General features: G+C 40.3%; 1 protein-coding gene across 5 annotated transcripts in view; it reads right to left on the bottom strand.

The window, feature by feature from the left end:
- ARHGAP24 (Rho GTPase activating protein 24) overlaps positions 1-24742 on the bottom strand; it is a 353302-nt gene extending 328560 nt beyond the window's left edge. Inside the window, exon 1 of one of the 5 annotated variants that reach the window (XM_043512432.1) lies at positions 24460-24742. In XM_043512432.1, the coding sequence (XP_043368367.1) occupies positions 24460-24538 (79 nt within the window). In that variant the 5' untranslated portion in view covers positions 24539-24742. Of the gene's footprint in view, positions 1-10277; positions 10840-23750; positions 24117-24459 lie in introns of those variants that run through there. The other 4 variants (XM_038400192.2, XM_043512434.1, XM_038400191.2 and 1 more) reach the window with 4 other exon arrangements.
- Between the last annotated feature and the right edge of the window lie 491 nt (positions 24743-25233).

The raw sequence follows: 25233 nt of genomic DNA, 5'->3' as shown, positions 1-25233 counted from the left end.
GGGGGCGGTCAGGGGACAAGGAGCAGGGGGGCGAAAGCAAGTTCGATATAAGGCGGTATCACATATAACGCAGTAAGATTTTTTGGCTCCCGCAGACCGTGTTACATCTGGGTAGAGGTGTATATTGGCTATTGTTATGAACAGCTTCTCTGTTTCAGTTATACAAAGCAACAGGAAAATTTCCCGTAACCAAGCAAAAAAGAAGGTTATAAAGTCTTCCACTTTGAGTTAAATTACACTGAGAAGGATGTGAGGGAATTTCTAATATACATACTTTACAACCTCCCAGTGTCAAAAATGTACACCCAAAATGAGAACAGAGATATTACAGAGCACCATGGAAATGACGTGGGATTTGTTTCTTTATCATTGCTGGAAAATTTCAAACTTCAAGTTGCATGATTCACCCTAAAAATGTTAAGAACTTACATGCGGCTAGAGCAGAGCAAATCATTTGTTATGAATAATTTGATTAATTTTGCATTTTTCTGCCCACATGTCTGTCTATAGTTCATAACTTGTTCCAGAATTCATTCAACGTTATGACACTGAATTTTCATGAATTTGATAGGTTCTCTGGTTTGCTAATCCTACTGTGTTGCTTAGTTGTTATTGGCTACAACTCACAAGATATTGTTTCTGTTCCCTGATTGAACGAGAGTAGCAATTTCTGTTGGGAATGTTCACAGGAGGGAACTTTTTTGCCTTCCATGAATGCCCTAGCATAAGACTTTAACATTTGCTTTTTGTAAGCATTTGGCCTTGTAAAATTAATTCTTCATGAACATGTATATGAAGCAAATACACAAAGGGGGTGTGAACATGGGCAAAGTGATTTTTTTTCCAACAAAAAGCCTTGGTTTCTCCCTTTCCCCGTCTGAAAAAAACAGGCCTTTCCCATCTTTACAGATTACATCATTACATCTAATTTGCTTAGATCTATAGAAAACATCTTTGTAAATGTTTTGGTTATGCTATTGTAACTGATATACAGTACTTCACAATGAGGCGCAGTTGAGAGGCCTGTATTTCAATATTTACATTACAATGTCCTTGTCAGTCACAGAAGTACAGGAACTCCAGTCCCTAGATGTTGTTATTATGGGGCCTGAATATTACCTCATTTCCATCATTGCAAATCAAGGATAATTCCACTAATGTTGATCAAGTTATACCAGTATAAAATTGGTTTAAATGAGAAGAAAAATCAGGCCACATGTAAATTAATATTCATCAATTAAAAGAGTTAGAGCTATGCACTCAGTTACAGTAAATCCACTGCTGTTGATGGAACTAGTTCAGATTTACTTCGGAGTAACCAAGAAAATAATTCAGCTCTTGTTTTCTGCCAAAGGAATTCCTTAATCTATTAATGGCACATCACATTTGGTTATGAAAAGTAAACAAACATCCAACCAAACCTGACATTCCTTTGAGATTAAATCAAAATCATCATGGGTTGCTGTGGAGATAGTTACTGATGCTGGTAAGATCATTCCAAATGATGAGTATAAGCTACTACATTTTCAGGTTTTTAAAGTCAGAGGCATTCATGCAGCTAACACTACATGCAATTCTTGAAAATATCAGTGTCCACAGTATGGAAGAGTTACTAATGCCATGTGTTTGAACAGTTCTCTTTTATAATTCCTTCATAAATTCCTGCAGCCTAGGAAAGTACCAGGACATTCTTTTGAGAGGTCAAGAATCAATTTGCATTGAAGAAATCAAAAGTATGCATCAATTAAAAATGCTTGTACTGGAAAAGCTTACAGTTCTGGGTAGACTAGGATGAAATGTCTAAGGATAAAAAAAACCACGGCACTGTGAATCAGAATATGCCGAGAGCCAGCAAGTTTCTCTACTCGATAAATAAAAGAGAACAGAGATAAACACACAGAAAGATATAATTACTGATTAGGCCAAATTCATTCCATTGAAGTTAACAGAGGTACATCAGGAATGAGTTTATTAATACCTTCTATTTTCAACATTTTCGATAAAAGCAAGTAGAGCTGGTACCTTCATAAACAAGTGATAAGGAGAGAAATTGATGAGGGAATTGCTGCTTTAGTTGCCTTCGCCCAGGCAGATAGTTTTGGTTTTTTTGTTACCTAGCTCCTTGATCCAAAGTAAGAGATAACAGAGTGTTAAGATTGGGTTTTTCTTCATACTTTCCAGACCGTTTACCACCTGGTACCATCATAAAACTTTGGCTATCTTCTCTTACTTGCAAAAATAACCAAAGGAAGACATATTGTGATAACACACTACATTGTCACAAGACAGAAAGCATACCCTTAAATCCATATTATGATTAAGCATATGGATAAACATCTAGGGAATCCTAATGTGAAAGGATGATTTTGTTGTGTCAGCCTCAACTACAATACTGAAATAGTGGGGTTTCAGTTTTTAAAGCTTTGAAGAATTGTTACATTTACTACCCCCACACTCCTTAAAAATAACATACAATACTCCCAAATGCAGTAATAGTTTCAGGGTGTTCCTTTTCACAAAGGTATGTACACAATCCTGGTCAGGAACAAAGCTCCTGCCATTTTTTCTGAGCTCTTCTGAAGTTAATAATGTCAAGTATTCTCCAGCCCCCTTGCTTTCTACATATTTACATTACCATCAGCCACTGGGGTCTTGTAAGTCACCTCTTTTAGTCTAATACTAGATATAGTACTTCCATTCTTTGTCTTACAGAGATGTGAAACTGTCTTGGCAGTGTCTAAGTTGTTGGTGTGGTGGGAAGGTTAAAAAGGGTTCCAAATTAAAAACCAATTTAAATATCCAGGGTCAAATTTTTGAAGAGACTCTCCTGAACTCTACTCTTCATATGTTAGAGTATATCTCTTTGTACATGCAAAAATGCATTTTCCAAATTCATACTATTAGGTAGCATGCCTAGTAACCTGCTTTCATACATGTACATTTACCCAACTTTGACAACTTGGTGTTGGTCAAGGGATTATGTGGGGGAAATGGATTTATTTTGTCAATATGCTCTATTCAATTAAGATAAACCAAATTTTCAAAATGTAAATGCAATTGAGAAAGCCAAACTAAATGTCTCTTTGTACCATTTTGGGTCCAAAGACCAGATTTCTAACTAGAACTACAGTAGGAAGGTATCAAGAAATATTTTCCCCTATATAATAAATAAAATGATAAGGAAGATGGAGATGCCTATTGGTGCGAACAAGAAACAGAATCAAGAGTCTCAGGTTCTATTCCCACCTCTGCCACAGACTTAGCATGTGACAAAGCATTTAACTTCTGTGCCTCAATTTATCAGTGAATAAAATGGTAACACCACTTTCCACACAGAGATGTGATAATGTTTATTTAATGTTTATATGAAACATTGAGAGTCTCCAGTAAAAGATGCTACATAAGCATTTCAAAATAAAATAAATGAAATAGTCTTATTTTCACTATGCTGTTCACAACTTACAAATAATAGTCATTGTTTTAAACAGGGCTGGCTGGAAAACAACCAACAATTCTGTTTCACAAAAATTCTGCATTCCAAATCACTCCACACCAACAGCAGGAATTTGAAACAGAGTCCCCCAGATCTGTGCCAAACCAAATAAAGAGAATGTGTCCCCCTCTCCCTCTTTTTCAAAATGCCATCCTGTACCTAAGAAACTTTCCTGACCAAAAAAAATCATTGAAAATTATACATTTCTGTATAATATTTTAAATTTAGATGAAATGGCATTTTTCAATGGAAAAGTGTTGTCAAAAAATTTTCTACCATTTATAGTTTTAAAGTAACTCTATAGATCCCACTGAAACTTTAACAAGTCAGTTAACAAAAAGAAATGGCAGCATCCTATGGCGATTTCCAAAGTACTTTACTGTTTCCTATCATAGTAGCTTTGAACACTTTTAGCAAATGATGAGCTATCCAAGAAACACAGCGGAAAAATAAGAGTCACTTTTTGTGCAATTTTCAATTAACGAGTCTCAGATTCAAAATGTTTACTAATATCAGTTTCCATAAAAGCATCCAAATTCAAAATTAATCTAAGCATCCAAATTCAAAACTGGAAGAGTCATTCAGACATCCCTACTTCTAGACATACTGAAGTGGAGAAGCTGGCTAGAAGCCTAACTGACCCATTTACATGTATGATTTCCTGCTGACCCTCCTCTCCCAATAACATGGAGCTGGGCTCCTGCCATCATAAAAACGTAGAGCTGAATGGGACCGCAAGATGTCATTTAATCCATTCCTTGCACTGAGGCAGGATTAAGTAAATCTAGATCATCCCTAAAAATAAAAGGAGTACTTGTGGCACCTTAGAGACTAACAAATTTATTTGAGCATAAGCTTTCGTGAGCTTCAGCTCACTTCATCGGATGATCAACATCATCCCTGTAGTTCTACTAAAAACACAATGCAATGTCATGGGATGCTTCCAGATACAGTACATACAATGATGAACCCACAACAAGAAGTGCCTGATCTTCCATTGCCTTGCCCCCTCTGCAGTCATTTACACCCACAAAAGTGAGTGTAAATCTCTAGCAAACCAAAGTTCTCCACTCACACTCATGGTAAAACTTTACACTCACTTTTCACAGGTGTACATGACTACACAAGGTATACAAAAGTGCAGAATCAGGTCGCAGGAAACTGCTGTGAGCCAAGAAGAAGTTTGAGTAGAATTGTGCTATAGAGCAGAAAGCACAACTTGGTTTACTACATGCTGCATAACCAGATGATTGTCTATTTTATGCCAAGATGTATAGATTCATAGATTCCAAGGCCAGAAAAGACCATTGTGATCATCTAGTCTGACCTCACGTAAAACATGGGCCATAATATAATTACATTCCCCAACAATACATTAAAAGAACGTTGCAAAAGTCAAGAACTCACAGGCAATTCCCCAAAATAAGGTTGCCTGCACAACTTTAATTCTGCCCACTGTGCATATATTTATCAAGATACAGCTCTTAATTACATGATCACATTCCGTTTTTTCTACTGGACCCCCACAGGATGGAGTTACTCAATATATTATTTTTTATCCTCCATATTCAGTGTGTGGCCAGGCCTTATTTCACTCACACTATCCACACTACACAATCTTGATTCATTCCCTGAGCACTGTCCATCACATACATGGAAAAAAGGAAGGGGTCAGGTGGGGGTGATAGTGTATGATCATGTAATCAAAGACAGTATCATAATGCATACACACAAGGGAGTCAAATTAACTCTGGCATTTCCTAATTTTTCAGTCCTTAACACCGCAACCTTTATGTTCTCTTAACATATGTTTAATGAAAATTTCCCTTTTTTGTCTCCTCCCTCCCCCGCAAAAAATATACCCCTTTATGTGAGATCATCCTGACACCCACATTGGACCATCAGTGAGTTCAGACTCTAGCACTATGTCTACGCTGCAGCTGGAAGCATAATTTCCAGCTGGGTAGACATACCCAACAAAGATAGAGTCCTAAAACCAGAAGGAAAAGGAGTACTTGTGGCACCTTAGAGACTAACAAATTTATTAGAGCATAAGCTTTCGTGAGCTACAGCTCACTGTATCCGATGAAGTGAGCTGTAGCTCACGAAAGCTTATGCTCTAATAAATTTGTTAGTCTCTAAGGTGCCACAAGTACTCCTTTTCTTTTTGCGAATACAGACTAACACGGCTGCTACTCTAAAACCAGAAGGGTAGCTGTAGCTGTATGGATGACAGACAGGGTAACCACTCTGAGTACAATCCTATCTGAAATCCTAGGTACATACTTGGGGCAGCTAACCCATGCTGCCACCCATGCAACCACACTACTATTTTTAGTATGGTAACTCGATCAGAGTTCGTGCAGATATGTCTACCTGAACTGGAAATTGTATCTCCAGCAGCAGTGCAGAGATATCCTTAGATCCATGGCACAGACCTGTGTCATTGCAGGTAATGGAGTAACTGATAGCAGCAGTAGGTTATCCTCCTATGTGGGCCAGTCACTAAAAGGGGGGGTGACATAATCCACTAGCAAGGGATAACAGCTATTTGCTGACTGTGGAGGAATGTGGATACAGAGGACTGCTGGGCTCAATTCTATCTGGGGAATATTATTTAGTGGTTGTAAACCTTTATGCGCCTGTGCCCCAAGCCTGGTCCCTGTCCACTTCTGCTCCTATCCAATCATCCAGTCGTCAATCCTCTTCTGCTCCTGGCTCCTGCCATCTCTGCTTCTACAATTCTCTCTGCCTCCTCCCCCTCCAATTTCTTCCCTCTCTGCACTCCAGAGAAGCTTCTTCCTCCACCTTCTCTTCACTGCCTGGCTCCAGCAATAGGAGCATTGAGAGCACAAGTCTCTCTCTTTGCTGGCATCTCAATAGGTGCGGGGAGAGATCATAGAAAAAAATGCTGTTCAGCCCCTTCAACCCTGGGCTGGAGCATGTTGAGTATAGATGGACACTTCAGAGAATTTAGCTATCAAACTCAAAAGTCTCTAGTGGGCATGTGCAAATGGATATTTTTAGAGGCATATAACTTAGCCAAGTTTGGGGCAGTTTTCATGGGCATGAAAAATGGCTCATCCCTGACTCCAGGATGCCCACTGCCAAATTTCCAAGTACCTGCTCCAAAGCATGGAGGTGCTATCATTTCTCAATGAAGCAGAAGAACTTTTAAAATGGGCAAAGCAATACATTTTCTCTAGTTCCTTTCTTGTAAACAGCTGAACCATTTTATCTGAAAGTTCCCAAAAATGTTCAGCCAGAGGCAGACATGCAGTATGAAAAATTTCAGCCTGAACAATTAAAGTTTGGGACACTTACAAGCAACTGGAAACAAAATCTTATCATGGGAATTGTCAAGCAACCCTAAGAATAGATGGCACTGTCAGCTTCACCTATTTTTCTCATTTCAAATAGCTGGGGTTAATGTGCATAGCTGCCTCATATATCAGATTTATTTAGCATGCATTCTGTTTTTTCAGCTTGAATCCTTGTGCCACCATTGTTAGATAGTTACCTTAATTTTTCCAGATGGGGTAACTAAGCGAGGTGAAAAGTGATTTGGTTGAACACCACAATGGGACTGTTTGAATTCAGGAGATTTTGGCTTGCATTCCTGAATTCTAACAAAAGATACAATTCTGAGCTCACTTAGACCCTTGTAAATCAAGAGTAGCTTTACTGAAGTCAATGGTGAGATCAAACCAAGGCCCCAAAGCCTGTGTCTCATCTTTACACATAACACCTTCCCCTTGACAGAAAAAAGGACAAAGTAGGTGGAGATGACCCAATATATGCAAAGAGTACTTCTATTCACATGTTTACACTTGCTTTTCCATTTTGTTTCTCACATGTTTTTAACTATGATTCATATTGACTATAACTCAGCCACTCTTTAAGATAATTTTTCCAAAAGAAAAATGATACAAGGATCCCAGATCTCAGTTACATTAAACAATAAATAAATCATGAGTCAAGATTAAGAGTGCTATGCTGTCATAAATCAGCTGAGCCTATAATGCTGCTAATTCATGAGAGCATCTACAAATACAAATACATTAAAAAAGTGACTGTATCTTGTGGGCAGACAAATACTATCGTCTTCCACAATTTAGAGAGGATTGCATAATTCACTAACAAAGAGAGAGATCAAAGACTGAGGGTATCTGGTACTGAGAGGGATTAAAGTAAATTGATTATCTTAGCATGGAAAGATGGAACAGCAGAATGTACTTGGGACAATACTGATGTACATTAGCACCAGCTGGGGATATAAAAGTATAAAACCTGGCAACGATCAGCCTGGATTAACAGAGTTCAGGTACTTCCACAACTCATGTCCAAAATATCTTTGCATAATCTTCAGATGGAAGCTGCCTCTTTGCTTCAGGTTGCCATATAAAGAGTATATTATACCTTAGAGTTTCAGTATATTGTCAAAGAAAAGAACTCCCAGGGTACCTTGGCAACTTTTTATCTTCAAGCTTTTAAGTAGGTAAATGCCACATTGATAACCCCCATGACTGACGTTCTCAGCCTGGTATAGAGAAAATAGTATGGGCAGCTACAGTGCGAGCTTTACCTACACTCTCTCAATAGTGTGCTTCAGACCTGACCTGAAGGATTCTCTCTCGAGTGGTAAGAAGGCAGCTCTTTTAAGAGAGCCCAAACCACCTGGCGGTGCATCGTTATGTAGTTTGGATATTTCTTTGACAGAACACTTGGCTACTGCTCCTTCCCCCCTTCCCCCTCTCTTTGCAGCAGAGGAACCCATACATATTGTTAGTAAAAGCCTGGGGGGAGGAAAAGAGTGAAAATCTATTAGATAAATCAGTTTTGTTACTTCATTTGCCTTTTCATCTCAGAATGCAGAGGAAGTGTGTACCGTGCTAGTTGTTAAAGAACTAGAACTTCAAAAAGTCCAGTAACCTAAGAGGAAAAGACTGTCCATTATGGAAAAGTACATATTTAAACTGTGTATTATAGCTTTTTTTTTTTAGTTCAAGATTACTTTTAATAAGACGTGTATAGAGCACCTAGTACAAATGAGACCTGACCCCAGACTGGGACCTCTAGGAGCAATCACAATACAAATCAACAATAAGACTTCTTGTGGCACCTTAGAGACTAACAAATTTATTAGAGCATAAGCTTTCGTGAGCTACAGCTCACTCATCAGAAATGCATCCGATGAAGTGAGCTGTAGCTCACGAAAGCTTATGCTCTAATAAATTTGTTAGTCTCTAAGGTGCCACAAGTACTCCTTTTCTTTTTGCGAATACAGACTAACACGGCTGCTACTCTGAAACCAATAAGACTTCTGACAGTGTACTCAGTTTAGAGCTCTACTTTTAAAAAGACAGGACAAAGAAAATAAAAATGGCTTGCCGGTCTACAATATACACCCAACGACAATTCACTAAGTATCAGATCTGCGTTTGAAAAGAAAATACTCAACTTTTTCCTCAAAGAGGACGAGGTAAATATCTGCGTAATAAGGCAAGCTATGACTTTCCACAAGCAAATCTGACTAAATACTAAATATGCCTCATTTGGGGATATTTCAGTTACCTCATGTTTTTCAGAGACAGGAAGACTTCTATACAGAAAGTATTATACAGATAAATTTTCCTCATACCATGCACCAAATCCTAACTAAAAAGCCATCCCCAGTTAACTTTTTTAAGACCAAAATTCTGCCCTTAGTCATACCTATACAACTCAATGACTTCAGTGGGGCTTCACAGCTGTAACTGAAGGTAGCATTTAGTTTCTCAAAAACTTGTTTTGAATACTGTACTACCAAGCTAACTACAGTTTCTACAGTGTGTGCGCGCATGTGTGCGAGTGCGCGCACACACACACATTTTTTTCAGGAATTTTATAGGTTAATAACATTCCATGTACTTGCACCATATCCTACTTACTGATCAGATAGTTGTGTTGCTTAAAATGCCCTTCAAAATACTTCCAAATAGACTCCCCCTTTCAACTAGATCAAGATATGATATCTGGAAATGACTACAAGTCAAGCAGCACAAAGCTAAGCTTGTCAGAAGAGAGACAGACAGATATATATTTCCAACACAATATTCTAAGGACCCTTCTGTCAGAAAGATAATAAAGAGAGGTTTGTGGCGAGTCTCATGGAAGAGTTAAATGACAGGAGAAAGCTTGTAGCAAACTCAAGTCAAGCAAAATTTGACCTAGACGTTTGAGAAATAATTATCTGCCATTGATCCTCAAACTCCTTTTCTCTATGTCCACAAATGCAATCCTAATTATTCTGCTGAAAAATTGCTGGTCAACCAGTGGTTTTAGACAATCAGTCTCTTACATGGAGCCAGATCTATTCCCCGCCATCCCTGACTGACAAGAGCATCATCTCACTAAGGTCTGTCTGCTGTGTATTCAAAATAAAAATCTGAAATACCACAAATGACTTCCCTATGAAATTCTTCTGTATCAATATTTATAACCCCATTATACCAGCTTCACCATTCCCCCCATGACTTTTGCTTGATTGTTTTATTGTCCTGAATTCATTTGGTATTCAGTATCATAGCACAGATTGTAAATTAAATTATTAACTGAGTATTTCTACTAGGTATTTCCCTTTAATTTCCCAATAGTTCATGGACACTTAAAGAAGCTATAAAATCTTTACTATCTAGTCAGGTAGAGACATAATAAAACAACAACAATCATAATTAACATGTCCTTGTGGCTAGGGTAGCATTTTTTGTCATTCCCTAAAAGAATGAAAAACAGCAAAACTCACGATTCACAGCTTTCCTGTTCATGCTGGAAGATGAAGATATCAGAAGCAGCGTCCCAGGAGTGACACCATCAAACAGCATGCAAATGTCTGAAGGGAGTCTAAGTATTTAGGATTCTCTTTTTAGTGTTAGCAGAAGACCACTTTTGCTGAACTGATGTTCTGCACTTTTCAAATTGCCTGGTAAAGATATCTGGAGCAGCGTCTGCCTGCATTATACGGCACTGCTGCATGAAGGCTTAATCTTGTTACATGACAAATAGTCTCAACCATATGTGCCATGTGGTGCACATTCAACTTGCTGCTCTAGTCCTTTCCTGGTGTCAGCAGAGAGGCATTCTGAGCCCTGTGAGCAGTGTCCTCAGGCTGAGGACAAGGGAGAGAGAAGTACATGTGGGAATTCACCACATATTAAACAAAGGAGGACTCCACAGCAAACAGTGAGGTAATATAAGTGCTACACTGACAGAACTCTGTCTGGCTCTCAGATTCACACAACAGCCTGCACAACCAGCCACCCACTTCTTTCTCCCTGCTTATTCTCCTCACATCTAACAAAACGATTTGTCTGACAAATGCAAAGCTTTAAATGATTAATACTGGTTTCTCTCATACAAGGTCCCTGCTAACCACTACAAAGGGCAGAGTGTTAAGAATTGTTATAGAAGGTGATAGCTCTTTGTAATGAGTTGTCTGTCTTAAAAGTTGAATTACTATAAGAATCCGGCATAAGTGTTTATGACATCCATATTCATATCCAGTAAATTCTTCAGGATTAGCGTTATTACCAGAAATGTCAAAGAAATTAATGATTGGCTCATTACTGTAAAGAGTTACCAAAGACAGAAAGTGATCTAATGCAATGGTTCTCAACCTTTCCAGACTACTGTACCCCTTTCAGGAGTCTGATTTGTCTTGCGTATCCCACGTTGCACCTCACTTAACAACTACTTGCTTACAAAATCAGGCAAAAATACAAAAGTGTCACAGCACACTATTACAGAAAAATTGCTTACTTTTAAATGACTTGGAATATAAATATTGTATTTACATTTCAGTGTATAGTATACAGAGCAATATAAACAAGTCACTGTCTGTATGAAAGTTTAGTTGGTACTGACTTCGCTGGTGCCTTTTATGTAGCCTGCTGTAAAACTAGACAAATATCTAGATAAGTTGATGTACCCCCTGGAAGACCACTGCGTGATCCCCAGTGGTATGTGTACCCTGGTTGAGAACCACTGATCTAATCTGTGAAGAGAGATATGGATTTGGTGTGGATCTTTTCTTCTCTCTTAAGACAACGTTGGGTAACACTTTATATGTAGGCATGGAAAGGTTAGATTTTTATCGGTAAATGTTGATTTCCCTGTACACACAAACACAGATGAAAAAATATTGCCATTTAAAAAGGTAGGCAAAGAAAGAGAAATGCCACTTGAGAGTTTAAGAGTTTGATTTAAGGATATTCACTTACTATGTTTTGACATGAGATGTTGACCATTTATATCTTAATGGATATGAAGCTTTAACTTTTTGAATCTCAGCGTCTGTCATTAAATAATTACCTGACCCGTCCCATAATTTCATGGAACTTGAAAATTTAAAACTGAAAAAATGTTTTAAAATATCTGTTATCCCTTGAAATTATATAAAAAAATTAAAAAGTCAAATTTTGCCTCCTCTATTTATACATATCAAATGCTCCTAACCTACTCATTTGGGGTCAGATTGCCTTTCTACATCTGGTTCTGGCACATTTGCCAAGTCAGCTGTAAGATTAGGGCCCATGTTTGTAAAGGTTTCATAGTAGCAGCCGTGTTAGTCTGTATTCGCAAAAAGAAAAGGAGTACTTGTGGCACCTTAGAGACTAACAAATTTATTAGAGCATAAGCTTTCGTGAGCTACAGCTCACTTCATCGGATGCATGTTTGTAAACACAGTCCTGCCCTAACGTTTAGGTAGTTAGTTAAATATACATAATAAAGATCATTTGGTTTTACATATATCCATGGATTTCAAAAGTGAACCCTAGGAATGTGGTGGGATCAGTCTGGGTAATATCCATTGTGCACAGCATATGCCAACAGCGGGGGAAGGATATTACCCATTTACAGTAAAAGCTTTGTTATCCGGAATGTTGGTGGAATGGGGGGTGCTGATTAGTCAAAAATTCCACTTAACTCAGACTTATACTTACCAATGGGTGCAGGAGGGGGCTCAGGGTTGGGGCATGGGAGGAGGTGCAGGGCATGGGCTCTAGGAGGGAGTTTGGGTGAAAAAGGGGACTCAGGACAGGGGATTGTGGCACAGGAGCGGTTTTGGGGTGCTGGATCCAGGCTGTGCTCACCTCAGGCAGCTCCCCGCAATCGGTAACATGTCCCTCAGCTCCTAGGCAGAAGCATGGCCAGACAACTCTGTGCACTACCTCTGCCTGCTGGCGCCATCCCCACAGCTCTCACTGGCCGCAGTTCCCAGCCACTGAGAGCTGTAGAGCCAGTATGTGGGGTGGGGTGGGGGCAGTGCAGGGAGTCCCCATGGCCATTCCTCCACCTAGGAGCAGCAAGGACATGTTGCTGCTTCTGGGGAGCGATGCGGAGCCAGGTAGGGAGCCTGCCTGCCCTTCACCAACTGGACTTTTAATGGCCCCGTCAGCGGTGCTGACCGGAGCTGCCAGGGTCTGTTTTTGACCAGACATTCCGGTCAAAAACCGGACACCCGGCAACCCTATTGAAGATTTGCATTGGGAGATATCAGAAATGACAGTTTCTAGAGCTTTCCGGTTGGGAAACTGTCAGATAACACAGCTTTTACTGTATATCCCTTTACTCTAAGCTTAAGTTTATTTTGCATAGAAATAAAATAAGAGCACTATATATATGATTTCTCAATTTCTTGCTGTTCACACATTAACATCGCTTAGGAAAGAAACCTGACAAAGCTTATCATACATCTAAGTGAATACAAACATGCAAGATTTAAATACATCACCCGACATGTGTTTCTGAATGGTGAAGCCAGCTGGAACAACTCTGCAGGTGCTGTGGTCTCCTGGGAGGTGCTTATTTTTAACTCCAAGCTGATATAAATGAGAGTTGGTGGCACTCCGAACGTTGCAGGATCAGATCCTTATATAATATGACCTAGTTGCAATAGTCCACTTTTTCACATTCTATAGGGGCATTTACCAAGTTCCAGTACTATCAGACAACTATTCAAAAGTCATGAGACTGAACAAAAAATCATAAATATAAGATTACTTTCTTTCGCCTTCAGAGTTTTGAGCTTTTAGGGTTCATGATTTCCAACTTTCCTCTAAAAACCACAGCAACTAGTAATGTATTGCTAAAAAAGAGAGCGAGAGAGCTGAGATTCTCACGTATCATAACTCCAGGAGCTGGGGCTTTAAGAAATGTATCAAATGTCACGAAAGTTGCAATAAAATCATCAGTGCCGGCAATACAGATATTGCAAGATAAATTAAACCAAACTTTTTTGAAGTGCAATACTATATGTTCTTATAGACATATTAGAACCAAATTTTAAAATTTGCTTCTAGTATGGTATTGCCATGTCATACTAGAAGCTGTTTTAGCTGGAACCCCTTTTTAATTCAAACCTGAACTTGGTTAAAGGCACTTTGTAAGGAGGACCTTGTCATACTTGTACAGTGCTAAGTAACATCTAGGACTCAATTTTACACTGCAATAAATCAGCAATTAACTAATTCAGCTCGTAGTAACAGTGTAATTACATCTAAATTAAATCATATTAAGATTATTAATTTAAAGTGCAGATATCAGAAATATAATTATATAAAAATAGCACCACCCAACATGCCAGTAGCCTGTGTTTCTGAGTTATATTTGCTTGCTTTATATATCTGTATTTACTGAGGGAAAAAAAAGATATGCAGATGAAGTTATGACAGAACAAGCTAGATTCCATTCTGCTTCATATATCAAAAATAAAATTAAATCCCAACCTTGCACCCAGTTACTCACATACCAGGGCCCTAGCTACTATGTTTGGACTCCAGAATCTTATTATTGGCCACGTTACATAAGACAGAAAGAACTCAGTTTGACATCTGATTGAGTTTGTAGGGTTGGACTTTTTCCATTACTTTTTAAACTCAGAAAATTTGACATAGAAGTCATTGAGGTAGAATAGGCATGGAATCCAACAAGATCATTCTTAAAGATTCACAATGATTATAACCACACTTTAAAGCCAGGCACCCATTTTTCAAGTATCTTTGTCCTGTGTTTTGCCAGAATCTCATTTATTCCTGCTCAAGACAAAGCAAACCCAGACTTAAAAACTTGCAAGTATTAAAAACTGTGCTGTGAATTCTTATTTAACTTGGTATTTTACAATTCATTGACTATAAGGCATAGTTTGTTTCTCCTGAGTCTGCTCCAGTCAGGCCCTGCAAAGAAATGCCTTCCCCTCCACCCTCCAAAGCCATCAATTTACTTGTTTCTTGGGGCTGAGAGTGAGAGTTAAGACAGAGCTGTGGGAACAGCTGCACAAATATTGCAAACTGCCAGTAACAAGATTTCTTTCCACTGTGCAGATTTTTTGTTTTGTGTTTTTAAAACCACTTTACAGTGGATAACCCCAGTGACTATCCATGCATGCAAGACATGATTTTTTGATCTTGTTTTCTGAGAAGAGGTAAAGGCTTAATTTTCTCACTCACACACGAACACACATTACACAGCATACCTTCCAAAACAATATTCGGATCATTAAGTGGTGCTGCAGTCAATATCAATCAACATATCAATTAAAAAATATTCATAAGCTGTAATTTAACTCATAGTTACTCCAGCATTCACATATTTGTCATAGCAATGCAAGTATACAGTGTGTTCAAACAGCAAGTTTTAGAAGTTTGTTTTATCCTGTCCTGGGCTATTCACCAATAGATAAAATTTTTATCTCTTGGTCATAGACCAAATAGTTCAGGTAGATATGACTAGCAACACCTTACAACAATAATTAACTAAATTAAAATAGCCAGTCCTAAATACACATCATGATAGTTCTAACAAGATCTTGGTAGTATCATGGCATGCAAAGCTCTAATGGTTGGAGGTTTTTTTTTTTAATTTACCAATTTTCTGAATTTTTTTTAAACAAAGTAAATTAACCCTCAGCCAGTGCAAGAATTAGAAAAATAGGGCCCCATCCTCAGGTCTGGCTAAACTGTATTCAGTGCAGGACTTGAAGAGGAGGAGGCAAAGGTTACATTTTCCCATCTTTATGCCATTTCCTGTTCTTTAGGTGATATGGCATTTCAAGCAACTTAGAATAGCCTCAGGCTGATTTAAGTAACATCTGGCTGCAATGGCCCTCCAAAGTGGCATTCCAGCAACTGGGATCACTGGAGAAGAGAGGTGCTCCAATCACAATCTCTTTCCATCACCATGTTCTCTATGCTACAGGCTGTGAAGGTGAATATAGCACAGCCGCTTAAGCCAGCCTTAGGCTTGCTTTCCACTGCTTCTATAATGCCAACTGATCTTGGTCGGAGGCAGCCTGGATAAAACCTGGGAACTTTGGAGTTTAATGCATGAGCCTCTACTGCATGAGCTAAAAGACATGTGTCAAGTAGCCAAGGCTATAACAGGCTCATCAATCGCTGGCTGATCTAGGCACCATTAGAGAAGGACATATGGCCACACCAAGCATGGGTTACACTTCTACAGGGCCAGGCCGGCTTTTCATTGCTCCGCGTGGACCACACATTTCAATCTTTTTCTAAACACGTATCTGTGGTGATTATGCCACTACACACTAATAAAACAATCCATGACCACATACATACAAACACATTATGATCATTAGTTGGGACTGTGCCTGGAATCTTTAACACCAAAAGCACGTTTGTATCACCTGACCTAAGAGGACAAGCTTTGCTAGCTGTAAGCAAGCAGCAGGCTCTTATGCTAGCTGATGTCCCACATGCAGGACATAGAAAAAGAGCTTATCTTTTTAGGTCATATTACTGTTGGCTAAATGCCAGCTGTGCAGTAAGAAGTTCTAGTTCAATTAGAATCCAGCCCTTTGTCGCTGCAGGGTTCATCTCTTAATTGTTCTCCTGTACAAGAGCAGCAATATGTTGTGTACATTTGTAGATTGCCGGAAGATCCTTTAGCAGTTGGCTGAAAACACACAGAACGTTTATTAGAGTATACTGCTTTACCCTCCCTTAGTCAGGATGTACTGACAATGGACAACTTTCAGGGCCATTCTACTCTGTTTTAGGTTTCCTGTAAGACCTGCATATGACTGGGGATGTGGTAACTGAGGGAGAAGAAGTGGTTTCAGCAAGACAGTTAAGAGAAAACCCAGAATGCTGAGTTTAGGGCCCAAGATTAGGCCACAGTGAATAGGGTGGGCTGGGGCTGCCCTCTTCTCTCCCACGTGAGGGACCATCCTGACTCCTTGTGGGTCCAGTCAGCCCCCCGCCCCTCAGAACCAGGGGAGTGGGGCAAGCTGGGTCATGTAAAGAGAGACTTAAAAGTCACAGTCAGGGAGAGACCTGGATGGAGCCAGGTAGTGGTCAGGGTCTCTCTCCCAGCAACTCGGAAAATAAGCTGCCATCTCCTTCGATGTTTTAAAGGAAACAAAATACTTCTATTTTGGCCTTTTTGTCTGCACCACCACATGCCGGGGTGAATTTTATTTGTTTTTATACATGCTCCAAGAGCATTCCTGTGTTTGACTGGTCACACTTCGCTATGAGTACAATGCTCCCTGTTCTGGAGATGCTGGGGGCAGTCCACTGATGTCAAGTTTTGAAAAAGCATTAGGGGAACTAAAGGAAGCACAGTTGTGGCATCCATGTTTCCAAATACAACACCCATGTTGTAACTGATTTATCTTTACTATCTGATGGCTGCTCAGTGACCTGCGTGCAAGATTTCATATATTCCACAATTCCACAGCTGAGGCAAGTGCCAAGGAATTCACCCCTTGCTGAAGAATTAATGCTCCAGAATCTCAGCGTTTTTTAGAATATACGTATTTCTAGCCATTATGATTGGGGAGATAATCTTGGAAATGCAGAATGCAAATTGATGCAGTGATCTCTGTAGAGGGCCTGAAACAATAGCTTTGAGAGCGGTAAACTGCCTGATTTGTTTCACTCAGAGCCCTGTAGATTCTGCAATTCTGTTACTGAATAATTTGACAATTTCCAAGATGCCCCAGAACAAACACATATTTGCTCCAGAGTTCATCATTTTACATTTGTTTTGGTTCCCTGCCTACCAGAACCTACCTGCTTTTGACTTTTGCTCCTCAGTTTTCCCAAAAGCAGAAGTCACTTCGATTAGAGTGCATGCACCCTGCACGGTTCCACACAGCTATGCTGCCAGTGGTGAAAGAGCCAGCACTGGCAAGCAGCAGGCAGCCAGGAACTGAGGGAACTCAAAAGAAGAATGCTGAGAAACCCAGAGAACAGTGCAGCATCTGAGGCCCAGATAGCTAGGGAGATGAGCTGCTGATACATCCCCTTACTTGGTTCTGAGCTACAGGAACCAAGTCCCACTGAGTTGGACAGCATGGAAGAAAAAGAAACCCAGGTTTGAAAATTATCACCATCAAAAATATTCAGCCGAAGGTTATGCCAATTAAATTGGTCAGCTATGACCCATAACTGTATGGGGCTAAGGAAGGAGGCATGAAGGGTACTTAATGACAAGAGAATAAATGAATGTTGCCATAGAAATTTTTTGCCACTGTTGTGGAATTTAGTCCTATTATGCCATGGAGTATACAAGGCCCTGTCAAAGTAACAAGATATTTATTTTGATGAGATTACAGATTCATAGTAAAAGGTAACAGTGTTGAAGTAATATACTTAAACTTGTGTAAGGCATTTGACTTGATACAATACAACATTTTGATTAAGAACCTAGAATGACACCATTTAATGTGTGACATTGTTGATTTTGTAGGACTCAAAATGTAATTGTAAATGGGGAATCATCATTGAACAGGGTGTTTCTAGTGGGCTCCCACAGAGGTCGGTTCTTGGCTCTACACTATTTAACATTTTTATCAATGACCTGGAGGGGGAATAAAAATCATTACTGATCAAATTTGCAGCTAACACAAAGATTGAGGGAGTGGGAAGTGATGAGCAGAACAGCTCACCAATACAGAGCAAAATGAATCCCTTACTCACCTGGGGCCAAGCAAACATTATACATTTTAGTAAATCCAAATAAAATCCTACATCTGTGAACCACAAATCCAGGCCATATTTGGCCTAGGAAGCACTGACACTAAAAAAGATTTGGAGGTCTGGGTGGATCATTAGTTGAACATGAGCTCCCTGTGCAATGTTGTGGCCAAAGGGGTTAATGTGATCCTTGGATGTATAAATGAAAATCTCTAGTTGGAGTTAGGAGGTTACATTGATTACCATTCCGTATTTGGTGCAACTGCTATTGGAATACTTCAAGCAGTTCTTTCAGGGAAGAGCCATGAGAATCATCCCAGGATTAGAAAACAGGCCTTAGACTGAAAGACTCACGAAGCTCAATCTATTCATCTTACCAAAGAAAAGGTGACTTGATCACAGTCTAAGAGTGGTCACCAACCAGTCAATCATAATTGACTGGTTGATCCTAGAGAATCTCCCAGTTGATCGCGATCTCTGGTGGCACTGGGTGTCTGCCCTGCAGCCCTGAGAGCTGGGGGTCTCCTGTGCACTGCTCCCATCTGCAAGCACCACTACTGCAGCTCCCATTGGCCGGGAATGGGGAGATGTGGCCAATGGGAGCTGCGGGAGCGGTGCTTGTGGAGAGGGGCAGCATCCGGAGCCACATGCCCCCCCCCCCCGGCGCATTGGCTCCTTTCAGGAGCAGCATGGAGCCAGAGTAGGCAGGGAGTCTGCCTTAGCCTCACTGCACTGCTGACCAGGAGCCGCCCAAGGTAAGTGCAGTTTGGCGGGAGGTCACACCCCAACCCCCAGCCCTAAGCCCCCTCCCAGAACCAGAAGCCCATAGCCCTTGCTGTACTCCAAACCCCTGCCACAGCCCTGACCCCCCTCCCAGAGCCAGTACCCCGCATGCCCTCCTGCACCTCAATGCTCTGCCCCAGCCTGGAGCCCCCTCCTGCACCCAAACTCTCTCCCAGAACTTGCACCCCTTGCACCCTCCTGCACCCCAACCCCCCGCCCCAGGCTCAGCCTGGAGCCCCCTCCCACACTGAAAACCCCTCAGCCCCAGCCCAGACCCCGCACCTCCTCCCGAACCCCAAACCCCTACCTCAGCATGGTGAAAGTGAGTGAGGGTGGGGGAGAGCGAGCAACAGAGAGGGGGCGATGGAGTGAGCGGGCAGGGCTTTGGGGAAGGGATGGGGCCTCGTAGAAGGGGTGGGTAGATCCTGGGTTGCCCTTAAATTCAAAAAGTGATCTTGTGTGTAAAAAGGTTGGAGACCACTGGTCTATAAGTACCAATGAAAGAAACAGAAATTTGATAACTGAAGACTCTTCAATCTAGTAGGCAAAGATATAACAAGATTCAATGGCTGGAAGTTGAAGCTAAACAAATTCAGACTAGACAGATGGCACACATTTTTAACAATGATGGTAATTAACCATTGAACATCTTACCCAGCATCACGGTGGGTTCTCCTTCACTGGAAATTTTTACATAACGATTGGATATTTGTATTATACAGGATGGCAGGTTAGACTAGAAGATCACAAGGGTGCCTCCTGGCCTCATAATCTATAAATCTCTGTGAAATAGTTCATTGTTGCAATTCAACGAAGGCAAGTGTCCTTAGCACAAAACTTAGTGGCAATATTAGAGAAGAAGTCAAGAAATGAATGTACTTGGAAACAAAGGCCCTGATCCTTCAAGGAGCTCTCTGCAGAAAAGTCCCCAAACAGAACCTTAATTACTTCCAGGATGCTCTTTGCAGGTGTGGGGGGGGGGAGGAGATGGAGGGAAGGTGGAGGTTTGCCAGCATGGAGTTATTTAGAAGATCGGGGCTTCAGTAGGTCCCTCCAGGTCAGAGTTGAGGCTCTTTTGGTTTGTGCTGGGGAAGCTTGAGCTCCAACCATCTGTTATGCCTGCTCTAAAGATAAGAAAAGCTTAGATTTTTCAGGGCTGTCAATTCAACAACTTCGAGGAGCACTAAGAAACCCCCTTTTTTCAACTAAAAAAAAGAGAGATTTCAGGGTGTGTGACAAGGTGACCTAGCATTCCTGCACCCAACCCCAACATGCGTGCGCACGCACTCACGCACGCGTACACACACATTTTACTTTCCCTAAACTCCACAATCAACAGCCATTCTAAAAACAGCACTAGTATTTTGTGTTTCTTTAACCAAGACATCAAAATACATATGTAGGAGGTATATGTTCATTTTCAGTCCCTGCTGTCTTTCTGCTATGAAGAATGATTGAAGAGATACTTTAAATTCTACAGTCATTGCAACCTTCTGCCCCTCTGAAGACTGACACAATAGTGTTATGGATTTCTTTAAATGCCCATCTGCTTCCCTATGGTAAAGCAGTATCAACCACCTGTTCTGCTTGCAGCATTGCACATTACACAAAGACAGAAATATCATACAGTGAATGATGAAAACATACATAGAGAAGTGAAAAGACGAGAGAGCATTTCTTTTCCTGATGGAAAACTAATGGATCACACTCAACTGCAATGGGGTTTAGGGAAATGGTTCTCAACCAGGGGTATGTGTACCCCTATGGGTTCACAGAGGTCTTCCAGAGGGTACATCAACTCATCTAGATATTTGCCTAGTTTTACAACAGGCTACATAAAAAGCAAAGTCAGTTCAAACTAAAATTTCATACAGACAATGACTTGTTTATACTGCTCTATATAATGAAATGCAAGTACAATATTTATATTCCAATTGATTTATTATATGGTAAATATGAGAAAATAAGCACATTTCAATAACAGTGTGCTGTGATTTTGTATTTTTATGTCTGATTTTGCAAGCCAGTAGTTTAAGTGAGGTTAAAACTTGGGCTACGCAAGACAAATCAGACTCCTACAAGGGGTACAGTAGTCCGAAAGGTTGAGAGCCACTGGTTTAGGGCATTGAAATGCCAAGCTGGTACTATAGTGAAAATGCCAGGCACACAGTCTGAACCAGCAATGCTTACTTATTCATGTCACAGAAAAACATACCAGATCATTAATAACTCTGGGGATAACATGTACTTCAAAAGGCCAGTAGGTCACACTAGAAATAAAATAAGGATGCTGGTAGCAAACAACGAACAGCCTTAAGAAAAAAGCACTACAGTAATAGGATGCAAACCACTTTTGTGCCACCTGCTATGACTCATCTATACATCCTACTTTTTCCTAGTGTATTTAAGATCATGTATTGAATAAAACCATAGAAGATGAAAGTCCTTGAAAGCTGTGTGTGTTTTGTAGCTGTGCAAAGCTACAGACAATCTCACAGGGGATTTTTGTTGTTGATGCTCCTACAGACATGTTTTTATCGAGAGTTCACCCTATTAGTTTTGCAACAACTACATCTAAGAGGTCTTATTTCCTCCTGCATCTAACTCTGTGAGCTTCATCTTCCTAGCAAAGAACAAAAAGCCAGTGAAAAGTAAGCTGAGCTACAGGGTCAGTGGCACAACAGGATTTGAACCTGCAGCCACCAGAGAATTCCAGATTTCAGAAGTAATGCCATGCAGCGTTCCCCTGAAGCCAGAAATCATCTGGTGATATAGTCTCTCTGTGAGGAAGGAGGGAGGCAGGGAGGAAAACTGAATTCACTACTGTCCTTGGGTTGGCTGTGGGGCTTCTCTGGGTGGGCACCCACTTAAACCTCAATCTATCCCTGTGTAACTTAATAGGAGAGGTTTCAGAGTAGCAGCCGAGTTAGTCTGTATTCGCAAAAAGAAAAGGAGTACTTGTGGCACCTTAGAGACTAACAAATTTATTAGAGCATAAACTTTCGTGAGCTACAGCTCATCCGATGAAGTGAGCTGTAGCTCACGAAAGCTTATGCTCTAATAAATTTGTTAGTCTCTAAGGTGCCACAAGTACTCCTTTTCTTTTTGTTAATAGGAGAGATGAGCTGTAAGAAAGGAAAATAACTCTGAAGTGAGACAGCAGCATTTAAGGAAGAAACAAACAGGAAACTAAAGCAACGAACAAGATGCCAGCCACACACAAAAAGGGAACTTTTAAGTCCATTTTAGTTTTTGTCTCTAAACTCATTGTACCATGTGCCACCAATGCCTGTTGCAACAACAGAAACAACTCCACAGCATAGCATCTGAATTTCAGGAGGAGCTAGGGATAAGGACTTCACTCAATCTCTCTCTCTCCATCTACCTCTGCTTTTAATTATGGACACGCACATACCGCTTTTTGGTAATACTTTGTATTTATCTGTACATACCACAAGTTTCCAATCAGCTTGTCTTAGTGAGAGCAGCATGCCTTGTTCTGTTTATGGATCAATCTCCCTCTCTCATTTCTTAATACAAGACACCCAACATAAATCAATTCCTCCTGAAACATGGATGAAAGTAATGTCTCTTTTTAGGACAAGATACCTAACACCATAACAGAAGAAGTTACCCAAATAACGATGTTTTTAATTCATCTATCATATCTAGGTAAATTTAGCCCCATTGAAGTCACTGTGGTTACACAATGGATTAATCTGGACCCTTTTTCTACGTATGTATGATAAATTGGCATTTGTGCCTAAAAAGGATCATGCTGTTTATTTCTAGTCAATATCTAGTGATGTCTCTGACAACAAGTCACAGTACTCAGTAACTCTCCTATACTAGAAATCCTATTTAAGATTTGTTTTAAAAAAGAGAACCCAAAACTCTGCAAGCATATATCCATATTTCTGAGATATACAAGATATATATTTTATACAAGTTCAAAAGAGGGGACAAAAAATCCACAATTTCTGCAGCTCTCTTATCTTAAACACAAAACCACTTGGGTGTCTTTAAAAACCACTAAAGATTTCCTAACTCTTTGGTGATTACAATCAAAGCACTTATTACAAATTCTGCCCCAGTGAGCATGTTATCTAGGAGAGTTGAACTCCAGACATTTGTATCAATGAGGAACATGCAAAGAGAACTGTTACAAATCTGAAGATGAATATTAACATGGGAATTTCAGAACACACAAAGAGCCTTTATTTTTATTTATTTTTAATCTGGAGTTAGATGACAGAATATTCTATTTTTATCCCTGGAAGAAATAAAAAAGGAACATTGTGACAAAGTTTGTAATTAAAAAAATAGCAGCACAGAACAGAATCCTCAGAGCTGCCTCCATCTCCAAGACAAAAACAGCATTGTCACGGACAGCTGCTGCTGTGGCTTCCTGGTCTGCAGTCAGAGTTTGTCCTGTCAAAAGAATGTGCCCTTCTCCAAAGTTTTGTCACAAACACCACTTTAATTCCACCTACCCTGCTTCCAACTGCAGCGCTGATCCAGACCAGCAGCAGCTCAAGAAAACCACTCCACCCGGGTGAATAAGAAAGGAGAAAACAAAAAAAACAAAAACCAAGCACTCTACTTCCCACAAGTGGGGGAAATATTCAGACCCATAAATGTGGTAGCTTCACAAGGCAGTTTCAGAGAGGAAATACAGTGGTGATAAACTAAGTTGTCACTGCGAAGAAAAAAAACTTCCTCTCCTCTCTCTCTTGAATGCTCAGACCATCTTCAGACTCGATCCCAGAGGACTGCGTTACTTTAACTCCAAAGCGCTGCACTACTACCACCTGTACTTGAGAAATCCTAGGAGTCACAGAAGGAGTAGTCCAGAAAGTTAGAAAAAGAGTGATTGTGTGTGCAGGGATGTGTAAATACACAGCACAGAAGGCTGGAACAACCTAGCAAGGCCAGCCCTCAGACGCAGCCTTAGGTTTCAGATTTCATTGGCAACCGGCTGCCCTGAAACACACCAGCAGCAGTACTACTGAGTGGGAGAGGATCCCTTCCTAGCCATACAGCTCACTTCTCAGATATCTCTGGAACCCTGATTGACACTACACCATCAGCTGTGCCAAGCTTCTTCACACACTGATCATTCACTGTTTAACTACACTCACTGCTGGCTGGTCCTGGTCCATGAATCTTATCCTATTAATGAAAGCAACCTGCTCAACTTACCTGAATGCCTCCTGACATCATGCTTTGCAAAAGTATTACTTTTCAATTTCACATCATCTTTTATCATCTCCTCTAGCATCAGGCTTGTTTATAAAATCATGCAGCCTCTACATTCATTACTTATCTTCAACAAGCATTTTCAGCTCTGTTCTACTTATTTTAAGGCATTACAAAAATCATTTTGCTTTGTTACAGCTCTGAGGATGACACGCAGAGGGGAGTACCATGTTCTATAGTTAACTCAAGCAGCCAGACACTAAAAAGAAAATGTCTCAGACTGCTTGCCTCACAGGATTGTGCTTCAGCTTCTCTCACTAATATGATCTCAAGAGACTTGCGGGAGCACCTAGCACATTACACATACATAAATTGTGGGTTTCCTCAAGAAAAGGAAAAATTCTACTGAGGTATGCACAGGAGATGATCACAGACTGACCCTGGGTCTGACACAGAGTCCACCTGGAGCCCAGAGAAGACTACTTAGGGAAATTGTTTTATATTATTTGATAACTAAATCCATATTTAGGAACTTAAAATGGCCAGGCCTTGCTTAGTACTTACAGTTCCCATTAAGTTTTTGGCCTTTACCTCTCTGTCTCAGTTTCTCCATCTCGTTAAGAAAAGGAATAGGGAAATATTACAGTTTGCCTGCCTGAAAGACATGTCGTCAGAATTAATGTTGGTAGAGTGGTTTGAAGGTGAGTGCTGCGCTTATTCTAAAGGCCCAATTCTACCTTGAGATACATGGGTGTAACTCATCTTTTTCTATGGGAA

This window comes from Dermochelys coriacea, chromosome 4, assembly GCF_009764565.3.
Source record: "Dermochelys coriacea isolate rDerCor1 chromosome 4, rDerCor1.pri.v4, whole genome shotgun sequence".
Lineage (NCBI taxonomy): Eukaryota > Metazoa > Chordata > Testudines > Dermochelyidae > Dermochelys > Dermochelys coriacea.
This window is presented reverse-complemented; position numbering and strand designations above follow the sequence as displayed.